Raw genomic sequence first — 14461 nt, forward strand, 5'->3', positions numbered from 1 at the left:
AGGGACTGTCTGGGATGTGCTCATCATTAAACTTAATGGACACCTCATAGTCACCTGGAGAGAGAGAGAGAGAGAGAGAGAGAGAGAGAGAGAGAGAGAGAGAGAGAGAGAGAGAGAGAGAGAGAGAGAGAGAGAGAGAGAGAGAGAGAGAGCACACAGTCAACCTTGTGATTTCAGGTGTAGAATATGTCCAGTATGTTGTTGTGTACCTTAGATGAATGTAGCGTGTATAATATGTTGGTCTGACCTGGCTCCTGCACCACATAGGCCACTCCACAGGATCCATCCTTCCTGTCTTCAAAGGTGATCTCTGCCTTACTGGGCCCCTCTACAGCGATGGACAGACCCCCTGCTCCAGCCTCTCTGGTCCAGATACTAAACTCAGCTACAGAGGAACACAGACAGTCAGTTATACAGTATATACAAAAGGGAAAGACGCATATGAATAGTTTCATTATCTTTATCAAAAGCCCAATATAGCCTTACATTCAGAAGCTTCAAACCCTGCCTATCACTTTCTAAGAGAGCTCTTACTGCCCCCCTCAGCCAACCTACCTGCCACTCCTGCCACTCCTCTATCCAGCCCTGTGCCCCCAGCCCGGACCTTGTGTGCCCCTCCCTCTCCCAGGGGCCCCACAGTGAACTGGAAGGGGCTCCCGGGGACGTGCTGGCCCCGGTACTTGACATTGACCGTGTGGGGACCCATCTCCTGGGGGATGAAGCGGACGCTGTAGGTGCTGTCCTCGCCGTCGATGATCTCTGCGTCCTCTGTTTTACCCCCCGGACTGGTCACCTGGGCCGTCATCTCCTGGGCCCCCTGGTCACCTGGAGGGGGAGGGAGAGAAAAAGAGGGAAAGAGAGCGAAAGTAAGGGGGGGGGGATATATGGGAGAGGGAAGAAGAAATAGAGAGAGGAGGAGAGAAGGACAGAAGTAGGAGAAATTATTCAGACAAACTTCTAAATATTGTTCACTCTGTTCGCAAACAATTAGGTTGTTAGTAGCGGTAGTGGAGAATCAGAGAGAATCAGAGAGACTGTATGAAGTTAGTCAGACTGAGATGTGGATACAGCTGCGTGTGGATCAGTCTCTGGCTTTGTGTGATGTCAGAGTACGATGGCTGGGTCACAGGGGTGACAGCCATGAACTGCTCAGATTTTCCAGCTCTGCGTTCTCCTTTAAACGCCCTCCTATAAATTCCAATCTGGGAGGAACACTGAGCGACTCCCCAACTCAACACACACGAAGGCACACACATTAATTCATATCCAGAAATGTTACTGACATCATTGCATCATGCATTTAAAAAAAATATATATTCAACTTAATCAAGCAGTAGTTTGACATTTTGTATATTCTAGATGTATGTATTAGTCTGGATTAAAACAAAAAGGCAAAAAGCCAAACTAGACACTCAACACAAAACACACACATTCCGAATCAATTAATCGTCATTAGACAGGCCTCACACACCCTCTTGTGTCACACACACACCCTCTTGAGACTGTCTGGTAGTGGCTGGTATCCCACTGAAGCCTGTGAGACTCTGACTCCCCAGGAACTCTCCAAACACGTCCCTGAAGGGGTCTCCCCCAACCTGGGTACTCTCCTCCACGCGCACCTCCCGCTTGGTCTCCCCCGCCCTTGTCTTACTAATCTCTGTGCACTCCGTTCGCGTGTACGTGTGACTGCTGCGCGTGAACGTGCGCGTATGCCGCTCCTGGGCCGACACCATCTGGAACCAATTACCTACAAAGGGAGGAAGGAGGAGGAGGGAGGGAAGGAGGAAGAAAGAGCAAGAGATGAAAATAGAACTATGCAGTAGGAAGACCAAGCAAGGGGTCACAACAGCTTAAAGGTATGTGAAAGCATGTGACTGTGCAAGGAGAGGAAGACAAGAGAAAAGGAGGGATGGTAGATAGAAAGGAGGAGAGCCAGTGGGCTTTTTGGAATCCCAATCCTTGACCACACACAAGACCATAAACGGTTCTCACCTGGTATTTTGAGGTTGAGGTTACAGGTGCTGCCCACAGTAGCAATGGATGGAGCATGTCTCTTCCTGGTGATGCTCTCCTTCACCCTGCCCTCACCACACACCTTCACTGTGAAAGGACTTCCTGTGGGTTAGACCAATCACAGCCAGTCAGGAACCCAAATCAGACCAAAAAATGCAAGACCAAAAAAATGCAAGATAAGTCTGTTTAGACAGGAGTTGAATTGTGGGGTGGCAGGGTGGGGCGGCAGGGTAGCCTAGTGGTTAGAGCATTACAACCGAAAGGTTGTAAGTTCAAATCCCCGAGCTGACAAGGTACAAATCTGTCGTTCTGCCCCTGAACAGGCAGTTAACCCACTGTTCCTAGGCCGTCATTGAAAATAAGAATTTGTTCTTAACTGACTTGCCTAGTAAAATAAAGGTAAAAAAATATATAAAAAATAAATACAGGCATGTTGTAAGACACCCGAGGCCGCCGTAGGCCCCCTGAACTCACCTGGAATGTGCTGGTCGGCGAACTTGATGTTGATGATGTAATTTCCTGGTTCAGTGGGACAGTAGGTCACCTTACAGGTACCATCCTCCACATCCTCACAGTTAATATCCACCTTACTGGGACCCTCGATAGACAGACCCAGACCACCATAACCTGATAGAGAGAAGAGGGAGAGAGAGAGAGACATAAGAAGAGTAGAGAGATTAGATAGTGAGACATGAGAGAGGAGAAAGATGTCACAGTGAGTGTTGGTTACACCAGTCATATCCACATTGTAATGGAAAACTGTAATTTATACAGTCATTTTGAGTATTATTAACAGTAAAATACGTGAAACATTTTACTGCAGCATTCTGTAAATGATGGTCCACTGTGGGAACATTTTGTGGGCAGGGAAATTGTTGCTGTATTTTGAATGGTACACTGTAAAAACCATAACTTGTTTTTACAGTAACTTACTGGCAGCTTGTTACTTGTAAATTATTGTAAAAAAAACACTTACCGTAAAAACAAGTTGAGTTTTTTAAAGTGTACTGTAATTCTATCCCACAGAATACAGTACCGTACTGGATTTGTAGAGTGCCAAAAAGCTTTTGACCACTAGTGCATGTACTGCATTGTTGATCAAATCAAATCAAATCAAATCAAATCAAATATATCTGTCTCATTAACATATTTGAGGCGTAAGAGGCTATATTTGTTGCACCCGTTAGTGAAAATGCTGTACTAACTTAACCTGCATGTGGTATTAGTGCCCCATCAATTTAAAAGGTATAGGGCACAGATTGGAGTGGCAGCAAGTCTTACACCTTAATGATTGAGCCTTTTGCCATGTCCTTTTGGTCTGTTTTGCCGTGTGTTTACTGCCTGTTTAGAAGCCTTTGTTAAGACTTCTAGAAGAGCAACTGATACAAAACACCAAATATTCATTGATGTGCTGTAAAGTAAACACATTACCAAGCAGCCAACCTGCTCACACCAATCCTTTTTAATTCTAGTAAAATACTGTCAAATACAAACCCTAATGCCCTCAACCAATTTCATCCATCCATTCATTCATTACGATTACAGTAGCATTTACTTTTTTACTGTATAATACAAATCAATTCTACGGTATTGTACTGTGTCAATACGCAGTGCTTGCTTTGATACAGTATTTAGATTACAATAGGTGTACTGCAATATGAAATACAGTAACTTACTTGACAATGAGCTGCCTGCAAGTTACTGACAAATTCACAGCAACCCTTTTACAGTGCACACACAGCAAAAACTACTAACTTAAAACTTCTGAACGTCTAAAGTTGAATATTATCTTAACCCCCTATTATGTTCAATAGTAACTTGTCGCAATGAATACCAATGAAAACACCCTCACCTGCGTTCCTGGTGTCAACTATGAACTCAGCCACCTCAAAGATGTGTCCCTCCACCAGTCCCTGGCCAAACACCTTGACCTTGCTGGCGTCGCCAATCTCTGACTGGCCCACCATGATCTTGAAGGGGCTGTTGGTCACGTGCGTCCCGTTCTTCTTCACACTCACAACATGCTCCCCTACCTCCTTAGGAGTGAATGAGATACCTAGAGAGGAGGACGGATAGAGGAGAACGCAATCAGATACATGGAATGACTATATCTGTGCCTCTATGGTTTAAACATATACATGTTCACCCTTGCTGCCATCTTACCAGGTCTCAACCTCTCAAAAAAAGAGGTTTACAGAACTTTGTGTTACTGACTAAATAATAGATTCATAAACTTTGGGACCCAGGCCTGGTGAGTGGCTCACCAATGTGTCGATTGGGCAGTCTCTTGAGCAGGCAGGGTTCCTCGTTGCCCGACGGTGCTCTGATGCTCGCTGTCAGGCTGGTCAAGTCTGTCTCTGAGATCTTCAATGACACGTCTGTTGCCGTGCCAACGTTGAGCTGGGATGTCCTCATAGTGTCGTCTCCTACAGGGGAGAGAAGGACATAAAAGAACAAAGAGAATGAAGGAGAGAAAATGAAAACAAATTCCTGCATTGAATGAATACAACCTTTGAATAAAATCTTGCTCTAGCCTCGTTGCATACTACAAACTCTCTCTCTCTCTCTCTCTCACTCTCTCTCACACACACACATAGTCATTACCTGTGATCTTGGCAGTGTAGGGGCTGCCGGCGATGTGTTTGTTGTCAAACTTAACGATGATGTTGTAGTCTCCTGGCACAGTGGGAACGTAAGACACAGTGCAGGTTCCATCCTTGTTGTCCTTACAGTTGATCTCTGCCTTAGAGGGACCCTCCACCGCCAGGGACAGACCACCTAGACATGAGAGGAGAGAGAGAGAAAGACAGGAAGAGAGAAAGTAGGAATAGCAGAAGAGAGGATAGATGGGGGAATGTAGGAGGAGACAAAGGGTGAGAGAAGGATGGAGGAAAATCAGGCAAGGGAAAGGGATTGAAGACTTTGAGAATTGTTGAATGCCATGTTTAATACCATGATAGAATTTGACCATAGCACAGTAGTGGCACAAGTCAGTGCGGTATTGTTTGGTTCAGTTCCTTACCTTCCCCTGCATCCTTGGTGACGATGGTGAAGGTGGCAGATTTGTTGACCATGCCGTGACTCAGACCAGGACCATAGGCTGTCACATGACCACTATTGATGGCATCTACATAGAACTGGAGGGGACTTCCTGTGATGGAACAGCATGAAACAGCATATTATGGATCTACTTCCTGTATGGAATTAGACTCTGTGTGTGTGTATGTGTGTGTGTGTGTGTGTTTTTCTCTATGCAATATGTACCTGGGATGTGGTTTCCATCATATTTGATGTCCATCTCGTGCAGGCCTTTCTCTGTAGGGGCGTACTTCACTGTGACTGTCCCATCCTTGTTGTCTGTGATGTTAGGACGGGCTGTCTTACCTGAGGGCATACGCACCTCACCTGGAAACACACACACACACACACACAAGTAAGTCATTACCATACATATCACAGCAAACACACACACACACACACACACACACAAACACAAACACACACACACACACACATACACACACTGTCAGACATCAGTTAAATCTCACCTGTGATCTCTCCCTTCTGAACGGTGAACGGAATGACCAGGTTGAAGGGGCGGAGCATAGGCTCCATGACATCGCCGGTGGTGACTGGCTCCTCTGTGGCCTATGAAAGGGAAATGGTTCAATTAACATTAGCATTGGCATTCTGGTCTATATCTCTGCTCAGGGATAGTACGAGGGGATGGAGGTGAAAGCACAAGCCCAGGCATAGGCCTTGACTCTGGGCAGACAGGACAGGTGAGAGTCCAGGCTTTGAAGGCCTGAGAGATGATCAAGATAAGCTGAAAGAAAAACAGTCAAAGCAATGCAAAGCGACTCATGCACACAAAACAGAGACATATAAAATCAATGGCCGTCGCCATAAAGGAGACAAGCAAAATAAAAATGAAGTGGACATACAATGATTATCAACACAGAGGTTTTTGAGATATACATGGAAAGCAAAGTAGGAAATCATGGTGTTGGGATATGAAGGAGGTGGGTAAGCTGAAGGAGAGGGTGGAGGTGAGGTGGAGGTAAGTGCTGGCAGGTTTATACCCAGTGAGGGGGGTAGCCCTGGTAGGCCTGGTAGGGCTGTTGTAACTGGAGCTTGTCACACGGTTCCTCTATTATAGGGACGGTATCACTGGCCTGGTGGGGAGGGTAAGTCACACGTTTAGGAAAACTTCATAGAAATCGACTAATTCCTCATCGTATTTCTATGGGGAACTTACAAATCATCATGCACACACAGTTATAGTAATCCTCCAAGGATTAGCGTAGGCTCGTGTAAGTAGCAAACCATGCACATCTCATGTACTGTCACATGACGTGAGTCAAACCTACTGTATCTGAACCAGCCCAGAGATCACACAACATCGTGTCATACCACAGCGTCACAGAAGACATTCAATGAATGAAACACATTCATGGCAACATGGTGACAAAAAAAACGACACTTTCCCAACAAATTCAGGTAAGGACTACAGTACCCATGATTCCGTGTGTACTGTAGTATCAGAAAGTACTCACCACCACGTGGAAGGGGCTGTTTGGAATGTGTTCTCCTCCAAAGCGGATGGTGATGACGTATTTCCCGGGTTCCGGAGCCGTGTAATAGATGTCAAACGTTCCGTCGGAATTCTCCACCACGTCCACGTCTAGCTCGGCCCCATCTGGCGTCGACACCTTACAGGTCACCTTCCCCTTCCCAGCAGCTTTTGCGTCCACGGTGATGACGGTCTCCTCGCCGATCTGGATGGTGGGTCCGAGGCCTGAACCTGTCGAGAATGATGGACATGTAAGGAGACCATACAGAACTACAGAAACTATCCCGTCATCACAAACATCAAGTCAATATAATCATGTGCTGTACATATACTGGTGTACATGCTAGTTTTCAGAAGAATGATCATGTTAAGAAATGCTCACCCAATCCATGTCCTCCAATGGAAACTGTAGATAGAAAGTAAATGGTGCCTCATTAATGTGGCATCATGGGCTAAAACCCACCAAAGCTACTTCATCAGAGCAATGATTATCCAGGCCTTCCTTTCTTCATAGATACATACAGTACGGATATAGATATACATTTACATGTAGTCCTCTCACTGACCTGTGACCAGACACTTGCTGGCGTCTCCAGTGGGCAGGGCATGGATACGATAGGGTGAGTAGGGAATCTCATCTCCTCCATACTTGATGGTGATGGTGTAGCGCCCTGCCATGTCAGGTACATAGGACACTGTGTACGTCCCATCTCTGTTGTCACGGATGTTGGCCTTTTTCGGCTTGCCTTCTGGGTCCTACAGGTGTAGGGATACAAACCACATTAGCCAATTAGCCAAACCCAATGGAGGTCAGTCCACACAGACTGGTGAGGAGGGACATTGAGGGGATGGAGAATGTCTTTCATGGGCTGTGTACTGCTGTTTAGGAGAAACGTTCACTTCCAAACATCCAAGAGATCCCTGTTCCTCCCTGTTCCTCCCTGTTCCTCCCAGTTCCTCCCTGTTCCTCCCTGTTCCTCCCAGTTCCTCCCTGTTCCTCCCTGTTCCTCCCTGTTCCTCCCAGTTCCTCCCAGTTCCTCCCTGTTCCTCCCTATTCCTCCCAGTTCCTCCCTGTTCCTCCCTGTTCCTCCCAGTTCCTCCCAGTTCCTCCCTGTTCCTCCCAGTTCCTCCCTGTTCCTCCCTGTTCCTCCCTGTTCCTCCCAGTTCCTCCCTGTTCCTCCCTGTTCCTCCCAGTTCCTCCCTGTTCCTCCCTGTTCCTCCCAGTTCCTCCTCCAGGTTTTTGATGTGTGCTGTCCCAACTCGTCACAGCACCGAACTTGTTTCAGTGAAGTTTCAGCCAGGGAGTTAATCCGTTGTTTATGCATTGTTTTAACTTTGGTCTACATAGACTGGCTTCTCTCCATTCTCAGAGTAAGAAGAGAGGAGAGTGAAAGGAGACGTAGAGAAGACAAAATACTCCTCCCGGGGTCCTCAGCAAGTACAAAAAAGACAAGGGGAAAAGGAACGAGGGGACTAGGGAGGAAGGGGACGAAAATGGAACAAGAGGGCGAGGGGAGACGGCAGACAGCGAGAAGGGTGAAAGAGAAGAGAGCAGGCCTTACGGAGCCTTTCTTAAGAATACTGAAGGGTATGGTCCCCTTAACTATATGCTTCTCCCATACCCACCTGCCCCAGTTCTCCACAAACACTGAGGCCTCGCGCCTGGACCCATCCGGACCCTGCAGACAAGTCAACAGGCAGACACGTCACAGCCACAACCCAACCACATCCCAGATCAGGGAGGGGCAGTGAGAAAGGAATGGGTAGAATTGGGGGAGGGGCTGACTTGACATGGGAGTTGGTGTTTGGGTTTTTTATTAAACACACAATAAGAAAATAAGGTAGAAATGTCGAAATTGGTAACAAGCATGAATCATAACAGCAAGATTGAAGAGATGTTTATCATCTTAAGGTTAAAGAAAAAGAAATGGAGGTTATCTTGTAAATAGGGAGGAGAATGTCTGAGCTCACAGTCTATGACAGTTTCCTGTCTAGAGAGGAAGTGACAGAGGCGGAGGTGACTCACCAGTATCTGCACAGTGAGCAGGCCTTCGCCAGCATCACGGGCATCGATGGTGAACTCCACAGGCAGGCTGGCAGGCACACCCTGGGCATTCAAACCTGGCCCACTGGCACGCACCTTACTGGCATCATGAGCAGGCAATGTCTTGATCTTATACGGACTGCAGAGAGAGGAAAAATAAACATAATTTGAGAGAAAGGATTGTTTATGAAAGATCAAGATTTAAATCTCTCAGGGATTTAAATGTTTCAGTTCAACTGAATTTCCACTTCAAGACAGGAAAAGAGGAACAATAGAGAATGACAGAGGGATGAAATCATTGTGTATTCAGTACACAGATTTGATGGAAACATGTGATCACAGTTTGGTTCCTCCTCCTGCTGTTCTGACCTGCGAGGGACCTCCTGGTCAGCGTACTTCACACACACGATGTACGGGCCGTCCTTGGCCGGGGTGTAGGTCGCTGTGTGTGTTCCGTCTCCGTTATCCGTGATGTTCACTGGCTCAGCCACTCCTGAGGTGGGAAGTAATTCAATATTGACCACAGTCTGAAAAGTTTAAGGAGGGTTCGGGGTCTCTCTCTCTCTCTCTCACCAGTAGGTCCGTACAGCACCACTCCCAGAGGGGCGAGGCCAGCCTTGCTGGTGTCCACGGTGAAGGTCTGAAGAACACGGGCTCTGACTCCACTACCCAGCCCTGGGCCTGAACACCTCACCTTACTTGGGTCCACCAGCTCTCTCACTGGCACACGGAAGGGACTCCCTGCAACACACACAGGCAGGAGTCTATTGGAATTATACACGTATAGGTATATATTGCATGTGTACATTGATGAGTATTCATTTGTTTACGTACCTCTTTGAAAGCCCAGACCAAGCAAAACATTCTCATTACATACTTGTAGCATGTGTTATACAGGCCCTGCATTGCCAAGATATTTGAAAGCTCTAACAATGGAAATACATGTCCTCAAATATGGAAGGCAGGCAAGAGAAGATGAGATCAGATGGGACCATTCTAGCCAAAGAGAGAGCAGATATATGTGTGAACAACAGGCCATAGAAATTCAAAGAAAATCATAGTACCAATAATTGCTTCTAATAAAACAGATGTATGTCCTTGAACCGACTATTTTAAAATTGCAAACAGAAGAAGTTATAGGGGTCATTTAGTTGCTAAAGGCAGCCTCCAGTACCCCGGCCGGCCTTCAGCTTGAGTTACTCAATGAGGGGGAGCACTGAGTTTGCCTGCAACATCACTTCCTGGAGTAGCTCAAACTGTGCATGTTATGTCTCCATGACATAGGAATGAAGGGTGTCACGTGATCAATGGTTTTGTCCATTCATATATACAGTCATTGGGAAGCCCTCAATGGCAATGTCCATGCTAAAACTGGTTATATCCATGATGACTCCTCTATTTCTATGACATGCACAACTCCAATAAAAAATATTTTCCAAAGTTGCCAAAATGCCACGTGAGTCCACTTCTTTAAAGAAAAAAAGTTTTTAACTAGGCAAGTTAATTAATAACAAATTCTTATTTACAAGGATGGCCTACCCCGGCCAAACCTCATTAGTAACAACCTTGCCATTACGAAACTTCTTTTTGATCAAATAAGCCTCACCTAGCAAATTAGAGATAAACTCTCTCATTGACTCTCCTCACTTCGTGGGCTTATTTTCATGGACAGAGTTTGGGCGGAGTAGACCTCTCGCTTCACCTCATCCTCTCTGACCAAGCAAAACATTCCCATTCCATACTTATAGCATGTGGTATATACAGGTCTAGTGTACATTGATATGCATACCTTTTTGAAAGCCTAGACCAATCAAAACATCTTCCATGACACTAACGCTCTTTATCAACCAATCATGAAGAGTTTAAATTCTTTCCAACAGGAAGTGAAGGGGCTCTCAGAAGAAGTGACATCATAAAGTACCTGGGATGGGCAAGCCTCCGAAGGTAATGTTGACATCATAGTCTCCCGGGGTGAAGGGGATGTACTCCACACTGCAGCTGCCATCTTTATTGTCCTTACAGGACATCTTAGCCTCTGACGGACCCTCGATGGCCAGGCCCAGACCCCCTGTACCAGCACCCCTAGAGGGGGAGGGAGGGAGGGAGAGAGGGGGACAGAAAGAGAGAGGGGTGGTGAAGAGGGAGGAGAGAATAATGGCTTCCAGTATCTCATAACTGAGATGTTGTTTTTTGCCACCCCATTTAACCTTCCTCCCCCTACTTATACCCCATTTCACCCATCTGATTTTCACCCCAGTTTGAGCCCAGTGTGTACCCCCTGAACAGATTGACAGAAGGATGCAGTGTAAATCTCTGATGGAAGCCTTATGTTCCACATGGTAATGATGAGGATCAAGTCAGTAAGTAAGTTAGTACCTGGTTTCCACAGTGAAGCGGTTGGGTTTGTTGACCAGGCCCTCCTCCAGACCAGGGCCGTAGGCTCTGACACGGCTGGGGTCACAACCCTCCGTTACCGGGACACGGAACGGACTGTTAGGCACCGCCACATCATCATACAGCACCTCTATCAGGTGCATCCCTGAACACACACAAGCAGTGAGAGAACACACACACAGTACACACACACACACACACACACACACACACAAAAGCACATTTGACTACTTTCTTTTGAAACTAGTGTGACCAAAAAAAACAATCTCAACAGTGAATCACTGTGGCCATTGCTAGAGGAATACTGATTAGATTACTAAACTGCTACAATAAACTGTGTGTGTGTGTGTGTGTGTGTGTGTGTGTGTGTGTGTGTGTGTGTGTGTGTGTGTGTGTGTGTGTGTGTGTGTGTGTGTGTGTGTGTGTGTGTGTGTGTGTGTGTGTGTGTGTGTGTGTGTGTGCGTGCGTCTGCGTGCGTGTGACTTTCTTTATGAAAGTCCATGTCAGAGAGCCACAAGGTTGCGTATTTCTGTCCCCAATTCAGCGGGCTGAGACCTGGACGTAACAGGCATCCCCTATTAGTGGAAAACCATCTGCCCTCCCTCTGTAGACAGTCACCGGCTACTAATACCTTACTTTCCCAGACCTCTCTCTCTATCCCTCCCTCCCTCCACCTCTCTCTAGGAGCAGTTTCAGTTCCAGCTTCCATTCATTCATTGTTATACTGTTCTTTTTTTGCCTTTCTCCCTTTCTGTCTTTCTCCCTAGCTCATCACTCTTTCTCTCCCCTATCTACCTTAACTTCCCTCTTTCTTTCTGTTGTGTGTCTCTCCCATCTTCTCTCTCCCTCTTCCAAGTAATCTCAACGTGTGTGCTCTCTTTCCCCCTCGTGTCCTCAACAGCCGGGGCCTAAATATACATCAACCCCCTCCCACTTCTCTCGAAGTCCTCTCGTATCTCCAGCCAGGGCCTGTATACACAAATTATATCACAGTAGGAGTGATGATCTCCGATCAGATCCCCCCACCTAAACTGATCCTATATCAGTGTTCCTACTCATAGCCACTTGGTGAATATGGGCCAAGGGGCCAACACTGGGAGAAATCACACTGCTTCCTGGCAGGATAGAGTATGTTAAAGTCATGAAGGGCAGAACAGCTGAGCTCAGCTCTTTTCCCCCTGGCTAAGGGGGAGGGAAAACAGTTAGTTTTATGAAAGCCACAAGGTTTATTTTTTGGGAATTACGACATGTGGTGCTGGAAAAACATTCACAAACAGGGTGAGCACCAAGGCTACCCAGACTCCCTCACTGCAGGCCTCAAGAGGGGCTATAAGCCAATCAGACGGGTGTACTGAGGCGCCTCTGGGCTCATTCAGGTACAATAAAATCCAAGGCAATCTAATGACTTTCCTATGAGTTTTGGCTTCATATATGGCAGATAATACATTGTGCCTGATATTCTGCTTCATCCATCATAATGTTCTCTAGATAGAATGTACATCACATTATTGGTGCAGTTGCATGACTCAGCACATTCAGAGCCTTTACCATCCTCATAGGCAGCGTATTCCACTCTGTAGGTGCCTTCTCCCTTGTCAGTGATGTAGGCGTCTGTGTTGGCGCCTGAAGGGTTGACGATGCGGGCCTTGACATGGCTGCCCCCGATCTTGCTCTTGGCACGGGCATCCACGATGAAATGGGTGGTCACCTCCCTCAGGACCCCTGTGGACAACACAGATGCAATATATATGTGGAGCTTGGTTGTTTTGTCTGTCTCTGGTGATGTGTCTGTCTGGCTGGCTGCCTGTCTGTCTGTACCTCTGTCTTTGTCCCTCGTTCTCTGATCCACAGGAGGTTGGTGGCACCTTCATTTGGGAGAACGGGCTTGTGGAAATGACTGGACGGAATCAGTGGAATGGTATCAACAACATCAAACACAGTTTCCATGTGTTTGATGCCATTCCATTTGCTCCGTTCTGGCCATTATTATGAGCCGTCCTCCTCTCAGCAGCCTCCTGCACTCTGATCGCAATAATTTTCTCTCTATGTGATAGACACACATTTCTCTTTCTCTCTCGCTTCCCCCTGTCTATCTCTAACTTTTCCTTTGGGATCTAAGCTGAGACTAATTCGACAGCAGGTCTGTCTGAGTTAACACAAACCTCCATTGACAGCCGCACGTCTGCAGTGTCAATACCACTGGCTTTAAAAGCCCAGCCAATCACTGTCAATCAGGAACACAACCAACCAATCACAAAGCAATCACAACCCCTCACAGTCAGACATGGCCAATCAGGATTGTCCAAGTCTAATCAAAGCCAGACAGGGCTGTGCAGGGCAGTAATGTCAGTCAAGCTGTGGTCAGGTCGCTACGGCTAATCGTCAGTTTATTTTCCTTCCTCTACGGACAGAAAGAGATAGGGGAGAGAGAATAGGAGTGGGAGAGAAAGGACGAGAAAGGGAGAGAGCAAGGGAGAGAGAGAGAGAGAGAGAGAGAGAGAGAGAGAGAGAATTTATCAAATGCACTGACCACAAATTTAGCACTGCCACACTCCATTAACCAGGTTTTGAGTGTAGGCTATTCCCCTGACATCTGGAACCAAGGACTAAAAATGGAGGCAAATTTGATCCAAACAATTACCGTGGCATTTGTGTCAACAGAAACCTGGCAAAAATACTCTGCGCCATCATGAACAGCATATTACTACACAATGTTCTGAGCAAAAATCGAATTGAATTCCTACCAAATGATCAAACTTCAGACCACATGTAAACCCTCCACACCCTAAATGTTAAACATGAGAATCAAAACAAAACATTTCTCCTGCTTTGTGGATTTCCAAAAAGCCTTTGATTCACTTTGGGCATGAAGACATTTTTCTGAAATGAATAGAAAGTGGTGTGAGTAGAAAAGCATACTGTGTGACGTCCTCAAATCAATGTGTAGAAATAACAACTGTGCAGTCAAAATTGGAAATAAACATACACATTTATTTTCCCAAGGACGCAGAGGGAAACAGTTGAACAACCGAAGCTCAAGTCTATTTCATATATTTAAAAAAAAAACAGAACAATCAACAGCCCACGGTCTCACTCTTAACACAGAAATAAAATGCCTCCTGTATGCAAACATGGTGCTGCTGTCCCCCGCAAAATATGAGTTACAGCAACAACTAGATTATCTGCAACAGTTCTGTCAGACCTGGGCCCTGACAGTCAATCTCAAAAAGACAAAACATTCTATCCAGATGTCGGGGAAAACGGATATCCATTTTTAACTGGGCTCCACAGTGAACTTCAACCTGGCTGTGAATTAACTTGAAGACAAAGCAAGGTAGGACTTTCTCTGTCATTAAAATATCTATCAAATTAAACATACCAATTAGGATTTGGCACAAAATATTCAAATCAACAACAGAAACAAATGCACTATATGG

At 46.2% G+C, this 14461-nt stretch overlaps 1 protein-coding gene across 8 annotated transcripts in view; it reads right to left on the reverse strand.

The window, feature by feature from the left end:
- LOC112217177 (filamin-C-like) overlaps window positions 1–14461 on the reverse strand; it is a 75062-nt gene that overhangs the window by 3340 nt on the left and 57261 nt on the right. For 2 of the 8 annotated variants that reach the window (XM_042300241.1, XM_042300244.1), the window contains 22 exons: window positions 12573–12746; window positions 11007–11169; window positions 10552–10712; window positions 9204–9371; window positions 9000–9123; window positions 8613–8769; window positions 7153–7342; window positions 6969–6992; window positions 6570–6817; window positions 6096–6188; window positions 5562–5661; window positions 5278–5418; window positions 5036–5164; window positions 4618–4791; window positions 4278–4439; window positions 3866–4069; window positions 2488–2640; window positions 1993–2115; window positions 1493–1747; window positions 556–825; window positions 248–385; window positions 1–54 (listed from right to left, as the gene is read on the reverse strand). The exon at window positions 1–54 is cut by the window's left edge and continues 62 nt beyond it. In XM_042300241.1, the coding sequence (XP_042156175.1) occupies window positions 1–54; window positions 248–385; window positions 556–825; window positions 1493–1747; window positions 1993–2115; window positions 2488–2640; window positions 3866–4069; window positions 4278–4439; window positions 4618–4791; window positions 5036–5164; window positions 5278–5418; window positions 5562–5661; window positions 6096–6188; window positions 6570–6817; window positions 6969–6992; window positions 7153–7342; window positions 8613–8769; window positions 9000–9123; window positions 9204–9371; window positions 10552–10712; window positions 11007–11169; window positions 12573–12746 (3405 nt within the window). Of the gene's footprint in view, window positions 55–247; window positions 386–555; window positions 826–1471; window positions 1748–1992; window positions 2116–2487; window positions 2641–3865; window positions 4070–4277; window positions 4440–4617; window positions 4792–5035; window positions 5165–5277; window positions 5419–5561; window positions 5662–6095; window positions 6189–6569; window positions 6818–6968; window positions 6993–7152; window positions 7343–8612; window positions 8770–8999; window positions 9124–9203; window positions 9372–10551; window positions 10713–11006; window positions 11170–12572; window positions 12747–14461 lie in introns of all 8 variants that reach the window. The other 6 variants (XM_042300240.1, XM_042300243.1, XM_042300247.1 and 3 more) reach the window with 4 other exon arrangements.

This window comes from Oncorhynchus tshawytscha, linkage group LG17, assembly GCF_018296145.1.
Source record: "Oncorhynchus tshawytscha isolate Ot180627B linkage group LG17, Otsh_v2.0, whole genome shotgun sequence".
Classification (NCBI taxonomy): Eukaryota; Metazoa; Chordata; class Actinopteri; order Salmoniformes; family Salmonidae; genus Oncorhynchus; species Oncorhynchus tshawytscha.